General features: G+C 33.4%; 1 protein-coding gene across 10 annotated transcripts in view; it reads left to right on the plus strand.

Moving 5' to 3' along the window:
• The window catches only part of SCAF8 (SR-related CTD associated factor 8), a 191,643-nt gene that overhangs the window by 44,637 nt on the left and 130,715 nt on the right, over positions 1-16,291 (plus strand). For 9 of the 10 annotated variants that reach the window (XR_004322075.1, XR_004322072.1, XR_004322073.1 and 6 more), the window contains 8 exons: positions 1,030-1,183; positions 2,081-2,211; positions 4,638-4,814; positions 5,477-5,556; positions 7,291-7,408; positions 12,728-12,859; positions 13,121-13,233; positions 14,861-15,054. Coding sequence is in view for 4 of the 10 variants with exons in the window: in XM_032485235.1 (XP_032341126.1) it covers positions 1,030-1,183; positions 2,081-2,211; positions 4,638-4,814; positions 5,477-5,556; positions 7,291-7,408; positions 12,728-12,859; positions 13,121-13,233; positions 14,861-15,054 (1,099 nt within the window). In the remaining 6 variants the exon portion in view is untranslated. The remainder of the gene's footprint in view (positions 1-1,029; positions 1,184-2,080; positions 2,212-4,637; positions 4,815-5,476; positions 5,557-7,290; positions 7,409-12,727; positions 12,860-13,120; positions 13,234-14,860; positions 15,055-16,291) is intronic. The other variant, XM_032485236.1, reaches the window with a different exon arrangement.

Here is a 16,291-nt window from a genome sequence, read left to right on the forward strand (position 1 = left end):
ATTTTTTTTTCTTTTAAATAACCATAGTAGGAAAGATTACGTTGAAACTGGTATCTCATTCTGTAAAAGAGAGGCTTTATTTGTTTGTTGGTGGATACCTAGAATGATACTTATCAGATGCTGGCTACTTTTGAAGTACTTGGTGAGTATTTTGGGAACTGAAATATTTTTTAATACAAAGCCAAAATATATTAGGCCCTTTCTCAGTGCCCACATCTTAGGAGAAATAGTTAAATCAGAAAGTGTGAAGCATTCTTTGTGTAACTTTTTTACGCTTTATTAGAAATATGAAAATATGCATGTTAGTTTAGCTTGGATATAGTTTGAAAATATGCCAATATAATACTATAAAGGATTTGAAGATGAACCAGGTATTCTTAAAATTCCTTATTTTGCTGTTATAAAATAGATAATTTAATAGAAGTTTCTTTTTAATACTTAAAATTTAGCCTCTGTTACTTAAATTGTTCTGGTAATGGAGTTAAGTAGCATTACAGTAGTCAGTAACTAATCTGCTTTTATATTATGAATAGTTGTGACAGAAAGTAAATTTGGTTAAATTCTTATGTGAGGATACACCCTCTCTTGTCATTAGTTTTAAAATGAAATTTTTTAAAAAAGTCACACAAGATAGGGAATTTGTCTTAAAGTTACTGTTTTTAAAGAGAAAGTTAAAAATCAACTGTAAATGCTGAGATGAATCCTGATTCTGCCTTAAAATCCTTAACACTATAACCATCTCATTAGAGCTCACATAGAAGGTGAAACCTGGTTGGCATTCCTGCCTTCTTTCTGCTAAATACGCCTTTCATAAGCTTGTATCTCCGTCAAAATGAACATATTTTCCAAGTGAGATAAGGTTAGTAGATGCAAAATTATAGAAACATAGTTTCAGGTATGGAAAGTACCATAGAAGTATTTTAATCCATCCTTCCTATCCACTGCCCAAGTAGCCTCTCTATGTAACGACTGTGCTAAGGTTCTGAAAGCAAAAAAATCAAAATACCTTTTTTTTCTTTTTTCCTCCAGAGTAAAATAGTGAGGGTATTAAACTTATGGCAGAAGAATAATGTATTTAAGAGTGAGATTATCCAACCTCTTTTGGATATGGCAGCAGGGATTCCTCCTCCAGTCGTCACACCTGTTTTGGCCAGTACTACTGCTGCTATGAGCAATACCCCAGGTATGTTGCTCTGATAGAGATTATATTCGGAATGGTCTACTCGTATGTGTCAGATGATTATTCAGATATGAAATAACAATTTGACAGTGCAGGAGAATTTGTCTAACGTCTGGTAAATGAAAAGAAATGTAATTTGAAGGAAGAATAAAATTAAATTATTTGTGTATAATTCTTTTCTGAAAATTAAATAGCTAAGTTTTTTAAATCCCTAGACACATAAATCAGCTGGGGAAATTGGTGTGTCAGTTAAGTTTTTTCCTGATTTAGACTTTCTGTAATCTTTTAAACTTTGCATATAAATCAATTTGATATTCATAGTAAATTGAGGGTACTTAATACTTATAGAGAACCCTGAAAAAACTTAATAGAACCAAGAAAATTTTGCAATAATCTCAAAATTATGGGGTTTTGAGGAAAGTAGTTAAATGATATTTGAAATTTTTTATTGTTATCTAAGACTTACATTTGTTAACATTTTGATATATATTTAGTTTTTGGTATGTGTGTACACACACACACTTTTGAACAAAAATAGCTTTATGTTTTACACACTAATAATTTTTTCATCAAAGATTGCATTTTGACTGTTTCCTTATGTCATTTAATTTTCTGCTTTAGTAAGATTTTTAATGATTTTCAATGATTTCCAAGTATTATAGGCTCTTTTAAAGTAGGAGCTTAGCTAATTGAGAACAAGTATGGGTAGCTCTTTTTGGTGTTTTTTTTCCTTAACCTACCTAATTCTGTAGTGGTTTTTCAAAATAGAGACAATAAAATTACATTAATATAAATTTTTACATATTTTATAAAAGTGGCAGAACAACTCTCTCTCTACCTTTTCAAGTCTTATTTATTTACTAACATTTATTGGGGTGGGTTTGATGCCTTTTCTAAAAGGAACTCCTGTGACACCTGTTACTCCAGCCAATGTGGTTCAAGGTTTACCTGATCCGTGGGTATCTCAGATAACAAATACAGATACACTTGCAGCTGTAGCTCAGATCTTACAAAGTCCTCAAGGCCAACAGGTGAGCAGCTTTTTTGTTTTCTTAGCAATGATTTATAACTCATTATTTTCCTAACGTATTGTTTCATTATGTACCACCTAAAGAGTATGTGTTTATTTTGTAAAAATGACCACACTATGTATGGTACTCTGTAAGTTGCTTTTTTTTTTTTTCATTTAGTAAGGCATTATGAACACTTTTATGTCATTAAAGATTACTTTATAAATTATTGATTCTACACGAAAATACTGATTTAGCACATAGTTTATGCTGAACATTATTAGGTGCTATTGTTACTGCAGTAGCAAGGCAGGGAGACCTTCTTTGGAGAAGATATCTTTCTATCTTAGGGGAGACAGACAAACGTTATTTAAATAGTGATATATGACTTAAAGTAGGGTAAATCTGTAGAGTGACTAGGTTTGGGGGAAGACGTCAGAAGTAGAATAGCCAAGAAAAGGCATCTTTGAGAAACTGCCTTTTATCCTCTATGTTCTTCTTCTCTGCACCTGCCTTATTTCCTTCCTTAGCACTTATAATACCTTATATAATTTACTTTGTTCTGTCTTTTCCTACTGGAATGCATACTCTTTAAGGGCAAGGATTTTTGTCTGTTTTGTTCACTGCAGTATCTCCAGTATCTAGGTTATAGGTAGGTATTCAGTATATTCTTGTGGAATAGATGAATGATGTATAGAGGCATAACAGTGTTGGTTATAGACAAGATATTTTAGAATTAAGTTGTCTGGAGGATAAGATGTACTGTGCATGTAAATTATTAGTGACAGAGTTGAATTGGTAGACCTAAGTGTGAGATCTGGGTTTCAAAAGATACAAATGGTGGACTGAGAAATAAAGGCTTCATATACTAAGCAGTAGGGAATTGCCAGAGACTTTTATGTTGAAGTCACATGATATGAACAGTAGTTGAATGATGAGAGAAGAATCTAGAGATACAGAGTATTTTTCTTTTGGTACTAGTGATAATGGAAAGAAAGTAATGAATATGTGAAAAAATTGTAAGGTTGTGGACTCTCTAAAAGGAAAATCTCAAAAAAAAAAAAAGGAACCATTCTAATGGTTTTAAAAATGTAAAAATCAGTTCATTTATAGTCTTAGATGGGATTGAGTTTCTACATTTTTGGGACAGTTAGGAAACCAAATTGGATGTTAGGTTAAATTAATGGAATTACTAATTTTTTGTGATAATGATATTTTAGAAATAATTCATAAAGCAAATGTCATTTTAAAAGATACATTAAAAAATACTTTTGACAGGAGAATGGATTTTCCAGAAGAGTAGTATCAAGCGTCAAGAAGACACAGTAATCTATAAAATATGAAGTCAGAGTAGAGGAAAAAGTAGGATCCTTTAGAGGTTTGAACCTGGGTGACTGAAAGAATAACAGTGCTAAGGGGGGAAAGAGGGGGTGTCAGTGAGAGCAGTTAAAATGTGTGAAGGAGAAACGTGACATTTCCTTCCTTCCTTCTTCCCTCCTCTCCCTCCCTCCTTTTGTTCATCCATCCTGTTCTGAGCTTCCTAGTGCAGTAACTCAACTGTCATTTTTTTTTTGTATTTTCTTTACTATGACATTAGTAGTTTGTTGTAAATGTTTACCTGATAAGGTAAAGACTAGTTTGTTTCTTAATGCAGCTGTTTTAGGTAGGCATGACATTATTTTGTTTACTGTCATCTTGCATGTTGTTTGTACCTTCTCCCACTGTAAATTGAACTGTACTTAGATGGTGCAGATGTCTTGCTCAGCAATAGCTTTGCTGTTTTTATTTTTCTATTCTAAACAGATAAGTTTCCGATTTAACTTGGGTTTAGATCTTGAATAGGAAAGTGTTAATTACTTCTAGAATGTATGTAGGGTCTGCATAACTGAAATAGCTTCAGGATTTTCCTATTTCTAATTTTTAAGAGAGGGGTGAACAGGGGGAACAGATTTCTTTCAGCTCTTCTTGACACTGTTCACCTTTGATTTCCTTAGTTTCAGACTGCTCCAAGGGACAGATTTTTTTTTTTCCTGTTTTCAGGAATATGTTATCAGATGGTAAAACTGAACGAGAGCAAAAGCAGTTGTTGTAAGTGCCTGTCCTTTTTACAGGGATTAAGGAGCTAATTGAAGAAGGGATGAAAAGCTTAGTGAAAAAAATCAGTCTGTTTGTGATGAGTTCTTTATCTGTTTATCATAGTATGATCATTTTATTTTGTTTAAAGTTCTCTGACTTCAGAAGCAAGACAGACTTATTAAAGGCTGTATTATATATGGCACACACACGTAAAATCTTAATTTAAAAAAATTGTTTTGAGTTAGTATATATTTTTTCTTGATCTCCAGACTGTAGAGTGATAAATTTTATTGACTATAAGTTTTGGATGGGCATTCTTATGGATAAAACCCAACCCCTGTTTGTACTAATTTTTTTTTTTCACCCTTCAGCTACAGCAGTTAATACAGACTTTACAGATACAGCAGCAGAAGCCTCAGCCTTCCATCCTGCAAGCCCTGGATGCTGGTCTTGTCGTTCAGCTCCAGGCTCTCACAGCACAGCTCACAGCAGCTGCTGCAGCAGCCAACACCCTTAATCCCTTGGAACAGGGAGTGTCTTTTAACAAGGTAGAAATTAAGATAACAGGACCTGTTTTGTATGAAGAGTTAAATTTTCTATACTATCATATAGATTCTAATTCTGTAAATTATATTTTTTCATAGAACTGTTTTATAATTTAACATCCACTGTATCATGTAAGATGTAGATCTTACAAAAGGTTAAAATTTCCAAACGAAATTCAGTAATTTTATAATTTACACTTGAAACATTCTTTTGGCTAGAGATAACTGGTCAGTAAACTTGTGTATTTACTGTTAAGGCATATTATTATTTTTTGAAATTTCTCATTTCTTTTACGGATGTTACAAATATATTAATTAGGGTGTCTGCCCTATAATTTTAATGTGCTAAACTTAAAACTGTAAAGGATGTGAAAGTTCACAGGAAAGCTTCTTTACATAATTTGTCATGATTTGTTTTGCTTCATAAAGCAGTGTCTGTCAAAATGCTTTAAAGAAAAGTAAAGATCTGCTCAAATAAAATTTATAGTGTAGCATAAAATGATGAAATATATACATATTAAATGATAGAGATGATTAATGGGATGTCATTGACCTTCAGAATAGCATTCATAGCTTTTATTTGTGTGGAGCACTTTTACATTTGTTTCTTTCTCTCTCTCTGTTTTTTTTTTTTTTTTTTTTTTTTTTTTTTTTTCCCCACCTAGAAGTTGATGGATAGATTTGATTTTGGGGAAGATTCTGAGCATAGTGAAGAACCCAAAAAGGAAATTCCAACTTCTCAACTGTAAGAGTTATGTTTTTCTTAAAAGCCATCCTTTTTTCTCTTACCTTTATAAGCATTGGATAGGATGTTGCCATCTGAGCTGCTTAGTCTGCTTTGAGTTGAGCTTTTGACCGCTAACATCGGAAGGATGGTGGAATTGCTGCTTGTTGCCTCCCTGTATTGACTCTTTCTAAGGAAATTTGAAAACAGCTGGGATATATCAAAATTTTTTATTGGAAAATTGGTGTGTTGATAAATCTAGTGATATTTTCTGTATCTCTATTAAACTTTTAAATTATTTAACTCAATTGTAAGTATATTTGAAATAATAGGAAAGAAGCTTGCTTTTAGTGCCACTGGTCACTTCTAGGAAGTACACTAAATTCTGGGAGTATATCAGACTAATCAGAAGGAAAAAGTAAGAGTTGTAGGTGTTTTGTTTTTAAAGAAATGGGTTGTATGTTTTTATTTAGATTAGCAATTCCTCCCCTCCCCAAACAATTCTGCATAGCCCTAGGTTCTGGGTGGGTTCATGAGAGGACCAGTGGGAAGGAGGTTTTTGGAGAATAGGGGTTGGAAGGTGGGAAAATAGGAATGAGATGATGAGTGGGAAAGCTTCTGGGAATCTTCTTTCAGAGGTCATGAGTTTTTTATATTGTGGCAATATATTAAATATATATTTATATAATATATGAAAGTGCAGATAATATGCTTATGATACTCTACTTGAAAAAATTAAAAACTAGTATTTTAGATTGTGAATTATAAAGTTAGAAGAAGCATTTGAGATCATTTGTAACATGTCCTGAACAATGTTAAGAATCTCTTCTAATAGTCTTGATAGTCCTAATAGTCCTGGTTTTTCTCCATTGCTTTAATGCCTTCTATGACAAGAAGTTAAGTAGTTATTAATATTGTATGATCTTTTGTTACTGAATTCTATTTGATTTGTTTTCTACACATTGATCCGTTTTGCTTTCTGAAGCAAGGAAACAAATTTGCTCCATTATCTTTTGAGACATAGCCATTCAGTATTTGAAGATAGGTATCATTCTTCCCCTTAGGTTTATTTGCTCCAGATGAAGTACACTTTTTTTCAACTGTTTCAAGACTTCTCACCATCCTGATTGCCCCCTATGGGATGCCCTCTTTTTTGTTCATGTCTTACCTTGTGGCACCCAGAATTCCAGGTGTATTCCAGGTGTGAATTTCCCAGAGTATAGTTAAATTATTATTACCTTTTATCTAAACACTGTTTCTGTTAACATACCTAATAATGTGAATGCTTTTCTAAAGAAAGCAGATTAGTTTTATATGATCAGTTTTGATTGTAGATTTCACATGTACTGATGGATCGACCATTTTCCCCACTGTCTCATAGTTAAAGAAGGAGTTAAAGAGTGACAATGTTTGAATACTTTCAAGCGTTTTTATAAATGTTTTGAGATTTTCTTAAAGTGCTCTAATGTGAAGAGTACTAATTTATATGTATTTAATAGTGTGAGACAGTAATATCAGATCTTCATCAGAGTATCTCTAATGTACTATCTATTGAAACACTATTGAATAGTATATTTCAATTTTAACATATTAATGTTCTGAGGTATTTTCTGTGTTAATATTTGTAAAGTAAAAATTACAGTAGAGTATGTTCCATTTAATTGGCATTTTGGGGTGTTCTTTTTGAACATTCAGTTATTTTCATATTATCTTTATTAGATTTTAAAATGTATATCCACTTGTTTTTCCTTTTAGTTCTCATGTTTCAGAATCTGTGAACAATTCCATTTTTCATCAGATAGCAGAACAACTACAGCAGCAAAATCTTGAGCATCTCAGACAGCAACTCCTGGAACAGCAACAGCCTCAAAAGGTTTATAACCCCCTCTTGTGGTCTCTAGAGTTACTGCTATATATATTCTATCATTTGGTTTTTTTAAATTATGGTGATTTTTTTCACCTTCTTATTACTAGGAAGATCAGTCTTCTCAGGACCTTTACTTTTTTTTTTTTTCTGTAATCAAAATGTGTTCTGACAACTTACGAATCCACTGAGAACATTTTAGAAATTAATTTTATATATTGGAAGTAGAGAACAGAAGACAGAGATGGTGTTTCACTATTTACAACTTAGAGCTTTCCTCTCTTCTCAGTTCCCTGTCAGGCAAGGTCATGATGTTGCTGTTGTTGATGGTGAAGATAACGAAATAGAGTGCTACCTTTAATTAGCTGTTAGTATGTGGCAAGAACCTTATTGGGCTTGATTACATTTAACGCTTATGAGATAGGCATTCTGAATCTCATTTATACTCTAGGAAATTGAAACTTAGTGAAAGGAAACATCTAATGTTAAAGTACACCAGTAGTATCATGCATATATCATCAGTCTTCAGACCCCACCATTGTTTTACGTGTAGCTGAGAACTTTTAAACACTTGTGAGGTATGTATAGCATCCCATGGAGTTGTAAGACTCGTCTAAATTTCAGGGATGATAAAATGTGAAGAAAAATCATACCTTAAAGTTGATAAAATATGTCAGATTGTTGTTAGGCTGGGATTAAATCTATTAAAAAGCCTATTTTCTCTATATGAGAAATATTTACGGATGTAAGGCTGTGTAGAACATGAATTTCCAGAAATTCCTTCCCACTCACACTTCTTCCTAATCAAACCTTTTTGGTGCTAATGAATTTAATACAATACCAGAAATATTTTTAAGTATGAGCAGTTCATTGTCAGATGATACCTACCAAGAGGAACAGAGAAGTATCTGGCCTCAGGTAACATCTTCTCTGATGGAGTGCGTATGTCTGTACGAACGTGAGGCAGAACCTGAGTTTCTGTGAAAGAGGTGCAAGTGACGGACTGTGGGAATGTGGAAGAGGGAAGAGCTACTTTAGAAGGGACAGCAAACCTTAGACACGGCTGGGGTCTGGACTTGTCCTTTAATGCAAGTAGTAAATATAAAATGGGTATTGATGTTATTTGTGTGTTGGAACTTGTCCCTGAAATTACGAGAATGGAATTCCGTATCTTGTTTTGAAGAAATAATTCTAATAATAAGTAATTGGAGTAGATATATTATTTTATGTCAAGAAAATAAAAATATATCTGCCCGAGAATTTAGAAACTTGAAGATAGAGCACAGTAAAGAACATTGGGATGTTGTTTAGAGAAAAACACAAGTTGTGACTTAAAGAAAAGAAACAGGTTGTCAGTGATACAATAAGAAACCACAAAGCTGTTACAGAGGAAGGAGGTAGTTGTAATGGGGGAATTTATTTCAACAGCAGGTTTGTTCAGCTAGAAACGTGTCTTTGTTCTAGTTGCATTTCAGAAGGGTTAGCAGAAGCAGTAGAGGTAATAGTACTCTGGACCAGCTTCTAATTAACGCCAAGTTACTGAAGTGAAAGCTAATGAAAACTGGAGAGTGATTTTGTTTTAAGATTCTCATCAACCAAAAAAAAAAAGTTGATTGCTTTATACATCATTTTCAGAATTTTAGAAGGTACAGTAATAAGATCTCTCTGAAAGGAATAGACGTTCTTAAAGCTAAGAAAAAAGGGAGTAGTGAAGAAAAAATTCCTCAAAATAAGCAATGAAGAAAAGGGAATAGTGAAGAAAACAACTTTTCTAATGCATAAGGTGATTAGTATTTAAAACCTATGCCAAACTTAAAGTTGGAAAGTGTGTATCAACAGAGTAACAATTACATTTAATAAATTGTGTAATTGGCTCTACCAAACCAGTTGCCTTTAGTGTATTTAAGATAGGATGAAATATGCAGAAAAATTAAGCATTCTCCTTTAGCAGTAAGCTCAGTGTGGCTGCCTAAGAGTTACTATAGTGTCTTAGAGAAAAGACTGGGATTGCTCTTGCCACGCTGTTCATTGCAGCCTTGACCACGCGTGGATATGGGTTGAGGTCTTATCTAACGATAGAAAACCAATGGAAAGCAGCAGGAGCACTTTCTGAGAATGGTCCAATTGTGAAGGGACTAACAATCATGTCATGAGGAATGATTTCTGTTGTGTTGAGTAAGTTGGAGTTCATGATTTTGATAATTGTTTTATCGGGATATTCAAAAGATGTCACGGTGGGGAGGGTATAGCTCAAATGGCAGAGCACATGCCTGGCATGCCTGAGGTCCTGGGTTCAATCCCAAGTACCTCCACTGAAAAATCAAACAAATAAATAAACCTAATTACCTCCCCCCACCAAAAAAAAAAAGATGTCAGGAGTTACAACTCAAAATGAAACGCTAATGATAAAAATGATAAGACTGATGAAAAGGCTTTTAAAAGAATGTTAGGAGTCAAAAGATGATAGAATCAACCACTTAATAATAAAGAGCTGTCAGTGGGATATCAGAAATATGTAACTTATTTTGCTTCGGTTGTTTTTTTATAGAGGAGAATATAGTGTGAAGAATAGAATTGAACATGATAGAACCTAAGATGGGTGATACATTAAGAGGCTCGGGTTGCATTTCAGAATACTGAGGTTGATGTTGTAACGTTGTTAGACTCAAAAATCAGGACAGTGCTTTAGGCAGAGCATAACATGTGTGGATTTCAATAAGGTTTCTGATAAAGTCTTTCCTGCAACTTTTATAGGAAAAAAACAGAGGAAAGTAGATTTATAACAGATCACAATGTGACATTTATTGAATGCTAATCCAACCTTGAAGGAAGTCTCTGAGAGCTGCTGTTATCCTTGTCTTCTGTTTTTCCCCCCAGTATTTTTACTGATACTTTGTATGAAGACATTGTTAAAGAAACTAGAGATGTACTTGGGGAGTGATTGAAATGTTACGTATCTTGATTGTGGCAGTGGTTTCATAGGTGTGTACATCTGTCAGAATTCATGAAATTGTACATTTGTACATGTAGGATGAAGTCATTGAAAATTCACAGTCTGAAATTTTGCTTAAATGTTAAATTTCACCATTGTCATTAGAGTCTAGAATGCTGCTGTCTTTTTCTTTGCATTCATCATCTACTTTGTCTAAGAATTCTGAAATATGTTCCTCTGTCAGTTTTCTTCTCTTTATTATGGACAGAAAATGAAAAATCTAAGGATCTATTTTCCAAGGAAAGCTAAAAGCAGACTACAGATAATATCTCCAGTCTTACTTACACCTTCTTGAAATGTGATGCAGTATTTTTGGTAATGCAGTAAAACTGAATGATGATTGTTTGTTTCACTGTTGATTCACCCTTCTCAACAATTCCATTGTTTTATTTTTTTGTCTTATTATTTTAGTCTTTTTTACACAGTTGGGAGTAATTGATGAATAATGATGGAATAATTCTTAGGATGATGAAATAGGGAAATGTTTCAATATATAGGACAATAAGACTTCTAAGTTAAGGGTCCAATGGACCTAATGCTAATTACAAGATAATAAAGATTTAGTTGACTTTTAAAAGTAAATTTTCTCTTTGTTCTTTATAAGACGTCTAAGGAAGAATAGAAGTCATGAATCACAACCTTTTAAAATAGGTAGAAGTGCTCAAAAAAGAAGCTCAAAAACTAAAATTGATTGCCGTGGATTCTGCTGCCTATACGAAGGGTTGACCATTAAATAGAAATTGAAAGTGGAAAACAAATGGAGTGGATGGTAGATAGGATGCTCAACATGAGTGGTAAAGTAAGAAATAAGTGATGTGATGGATATATGAGTACTGAATTAGGACCAAACAGTAAGGCTCAGGATGAAGTTGAAAATTATTTTGCTGTGTTGTTAAGAATTTTATTTTTATTGTACTATTTTTAAAGGCATAAGCGAGCACTGTGCTTAAGACACATTTTGGTTGGTTCTCACTATACTTATTTACCAACCTTTTGGTCAGTTCTGTGGCTGGAATAGAGCAGGCATTTAACTAACCGGTAGAAGTCTTTTCTAACTTTAGCTTTATTTCTAAACCTTGAAAATGTTACTTGTCTTTGGGGAACCTGTCCTTCATAAATTAAGACACTTGAAACAGTTCTTTAATGCTCTTTTTGGCTCTTCATTTTTGTACTGTTTTCTTTTCTTTCAGTTTGAATGTCATTAGAGTAATTTAAAAATTTTTATTGATATAACTGACATATAACGTGTAAGTTTTAAGTGTGGAACATGCTGATTTGATAGTTATATATTGTGATATGATTACCTCTCTAATGTCAGCTAACACCTCTATCATGTCAAATAATTATTGTTTCTTTTTTGTGGTGGGAACAATTAAGATTTAGTCTCTTAGCATCTTTGAAATTAATAATACAGTATTGTTGTCTGTAATCACTGCTTGTATTCCTTTTATAGATAGGGAGACAAATTGAGAGAGTAACTTTGTTCACAGTCATTGTTTGTAGCAAGGGAATGGTAGTTACGACTTGGTCTTTTTTGTTAATTATTATGGTGGTTCCCAACTTGTGTACCACCAGGAAGTCGTTTTATTAATCCTCAGCACCTAGGAGATTATGCTTTAGGAATTTTTAAACTAGGGAGTTATTTTTTCATAATAATCAGTTTCTGAATCTTAGTTAACACTGTAGTACATGTAATTGCTAATCAAGTTCATACTCATTAGCATTGTGTAAACAGTGTCACTCTATCAACTTGCTTTAACTCTAGTCCTCTGGGGAGAAAAGAGTTCCAATTTTAGCTGTTCCTCTAATTAGGCTTCATTGCCTAACTTTTATTAGGCTTTCTGAAATGTTTTGCTTATCTGAGTACTTTTAATATTTATTATTTTGTGAATTGCTAGAGATGGAGGTTGGGAAAGGCCCAAGTTGAGAACTGTTTTTGCTAGATTTATGATTTTGATACTGGGATTTGAGGTTTGTTTTGCTAATATACATGTACCGTGTGGCTTAGTTCTTTATATATCATTCATGATACAACCCTTTTATTCTTGATAGTTTATATTTTCCGCAGTAAAAAATTTATTTGGAGACTTAGTTGAGTTTACCATTCTATCCTAGTGTTGTAGTCTCCCCCTTTTATGCAAGTGTTCTATGCTTTTAAGTAAACTTGATTTATACAAAAGTGCCATTTTAGATTGATCATAAAAGCTGTGACATGGGATTTCTTCAGGTATTGGGCTCCTTTTTAAAAATTTAATTGTGATGTTTGCATATTTGAATTTTCATTTGTAATTATCATTATTTCCCAGTATTTATGTGTTTGTATACATTCTCAACAGGCAACTCCTCAGGATAGTCAAGAAGGAACATTCGGGTCAGAGCATTCTGCGTCACCGTCACAGGGGAGCAGTCAGCAGCATTTCCTTGAACCTGAAGCAAATTTGGATGATTCCATAGATATTCAACAACAGGTAAAAAATAAATTTTTTCTGGGTCATAAATTTCTAAAATTAATTACGGAAAAAAATTGTAAAATATGTTAGTAATTTTTATTTTATGTAAAATAATGTAAATCTAAATGGTCCCCCCCCCCCCATTAAGCTCCATATGCTAACCATTTTACTATTAGTCATTAATGCTACTATGCTGACTATTTTGTAAGGTAGAATTATCAATATAAACTGATTCTCAACCAGGCATTTTGTTTGTTTCCTGTTCTTTTGACTTTCAAGGATATGGATATAGATGAAGGGCAAGATGGAGTGGAAGAGGAGGTCTTTGAACAAGAAGCAAAGAAAGTGGCAGTTCGCTCAAGATCAAGAACACATTCACGATCTCGTTCAAGGTTCTGCAGTATTATTAAGAAAAGCTGTGTGCAAACTTTTAAAATGTTGGCCTTTTTTTTTTTTTGCATCCTTTATTTCTTTGCATCAAGATTAAAGGAAATATTTTTCTGAGAGTGACATCTTACATTCTCTCAGGAGGAAGTAATTCAGAACTTCAAAAACAGAAAATACTTGTTTTTAGTTGTGTGTATCTGTGGCCATTTAATTGAATAATTTACATGAGTCACAGCAGTGTTGGGAGACTTGGATTTTGGGTTGTACTTGATTTTAGTTAATAGTGGTGATATCCAGCTTAGGATATTATTGCTTCTGAACAACAGTTAAATCAAGCTATGGAGGAACAGTGTTAGAAAGTCCACTGTATTTCTCACATTCCATTTCATCTCATAATACCAAAATGATCATAAAAATAAAACTGCAAAAACTTGTTTTTATAAACACCAAACTATTATAAAACACATCCTAAAAATGTTTGTCTTTTTTTTTTTTTTTTTTTTTTTTTTTGTGGTCTTTCAGCATGGCTAAGACTTACTAATGTACATGTTTTTATCCAAATTTGAGTTGAAGGTGCCTTATTCTTAACCTGGTAAATTTTCTTAGAGCAGATATATATTGTTTTTGCTATAAATTGTCTTAAAACTTAGTTATTACTTTTTTTGTTGTTGTTGATTTTGGAGGGGGAGGTAGTTAGATTTATTTATTTATTTATTCATTATTTTTTAATGGAGGTACTGGGGATTGAACCCAGGACCTCATCATGCATGCTAGGCACCATGCACTTTATCACTGAGTTATATCCTCCCCCCTTAAAGTCATTACTTTTTAACATTTTTATGCCCTATTTTATGCAATGAATACCCCTGAAAATCTGAAAGATAAATGCAGGAAAAGGGGCAGTATCTTTGATGACTTTTTTCAGTTATTTGTGTCTCTCAAGAACTTACTTGTATTTATCTCTTGCAAATGAGAGCCTGCCAGTTTATCTTTCTCTAAACCAACCCCACTTCAATGAATTAGCGTTAGAGCTGAAAACTCCTTTACCTTGGCAGCTTCTTTGTGTTAGCAACACCTAATTACTAAGTATTTTGAAGAATTCAGTGGTATACAAATGACAGGAAGAAAGAAGCAGTGTTTCAGGATCACCTTATATTGTAAAGTCAAGCAATGTAAGATTTTAGAAGTTGAAAACTTGTAAATAGAATTATATAGTGGCCTAATGTTCTGTTGAAAATATTCTGTTTCCTAATTTTAAGAACATACCAGTTTTGTCACCTAAAGGATCTTTTTATCTTTGGTCTTTCCCCCCTTTTCTTGCCTCTTATTTGAAAAATGAATTGAAAGACACTAAGAGGAAGGGAGGCTGTTACTAGAATTCTCTGGTTTTTCTTCATGATTGGGAACAATCACCCAGACTCAGTAAGAATCATTGCACACAAACATCTGTAACTAGTGTGGACCTAACCATTGTGTAGATTTGAGAAAATGTATATTTGATATTTGATTATTCTTAGAGGGGTAGCTGAATAAAAGACAGTCTTCTTTCCACCTCACCTAGAAGTGAGAAATTTGATAGGAAAATAACATTGTCATTTAAGATAAAATAAGACTTTTTTTTTTTTTTGGTAGATCACCAAGAAAACGAAGGTCTAGGTCACGATCTGGTTCTCGAAAGCGTAAACACAGAAAGCGATCACGCTCCCGCTCTAGAGAAAGAAAGAGGAAATCATCACGTTCATACTCGAGTGAAAGAAGAGCTAGAGAAAGAGAGAAAGAACGACAGAAGAAGGGCTTGCCTCCAATTAGATCTAAAACATTAAGTGGTAAGTGACATGCTTTTCCAGAGCTTTGGTTTCAGTAAATATTAAGAAAATAGTTAACCTGCTCCAAAGTTTCTCAGCCTTATTTTCAAACTAAGAACTTGAAAACTGGCTTGGTAAATGAGTAGTTTTATTTTTGGCTTTTGTAATGTGATAGAGGAGAAAAGAAAAAGGAATAGCAGATTATACTCAAATACTAAAATCGTTGAGAGCTGATTTCTTTTTTTTTAAATGCCAGTTAGAAAATATGACTTGACTAGTGACTTATAAAGCAGAGTAGGACTCATGTCTGTTTCATGGGCCCTGTGACATCTGTGCATTGTGTCCTAACCAGTTATAAACACCAGGTCTGTAGGAGTAATTATTATAGGAAGCATGTGAATTTTTAAGCTAATTATAAACTTACTGGATCAGTACTGAAGGAGGATTCCTATTGTAAAAACTTCCCCTCCTTCTATAATATATGATTAGAACAAACTTGGTTGTAGTGGGTGTCTGTTCTGGGAGTGAGCTTGGGAAGAGTTGACTTGGTAGAGTGTGAGGTACAGGAGAGTAAGTTGTAATTAGTGCCAGATTCTGCCTAAATGATTCTTAGTGGGTTATGACTATTAAGGTGAACCAACAGACTGCAGATGGGCAACGTACATGAAATGGGGCAAATCGTCAACCTTGCCACTAGCTAAACGCTGATCAGGTTATCTAATTTCTGAAGGTCTCCAAATAAATTCTTTCTGCCACGGAGATAGATGAATAATTAGTATAACTTACACAGCTGATGCGTCCTGGAAATCCGGGCTATAATTAAAGGTAACAGCCATCTTCTTACTAAATTCTGGCAATTTGAACAAGCCTTGGCTATTTTCCCAGAATCTTACCTGATCATGAGAGCCAGTGTTAATAATGTTGATATTCCTACCTCTGGATGTTTCTGTTTATTCCTTAGGGTGAGAGACCAAATTCAAACATTTTAGTGCTGTCTGATAAATAATGTCAAAAGTCTGATCATAAAATCTCTACTATGCCTCCTCCCATGACTACCATTAGAATATTCCACATCACCAATTTTAGGATGGGGCTTTTATGTGGGATCTCTTTCATTTAGTTCCTCACCTAACTTGTCTTGTTTCTGCTGCCACTATTTACATAGTTATTGACCATAGAATTTATTTTCTATTGCTATTTTATTTTCATGGGTAAAACACAATTAAAAAATTTAGAAAGTACGTAAGAAAATACAGCA

Source organism: Camelus ferus, chromosome 8, assembly GCF_009834535.1.
Source record: "Camelus ferus isolate YT-003-E chromosome 8, BCGSAC_Cfer_1.0, whole genome shotgun sequence".
Lineage (NCBI taxonomy): Eukaryota > Metazoa > Chordata > Mammalia > Artiodactyla > Camelidae > Camelus > Camelus ferus.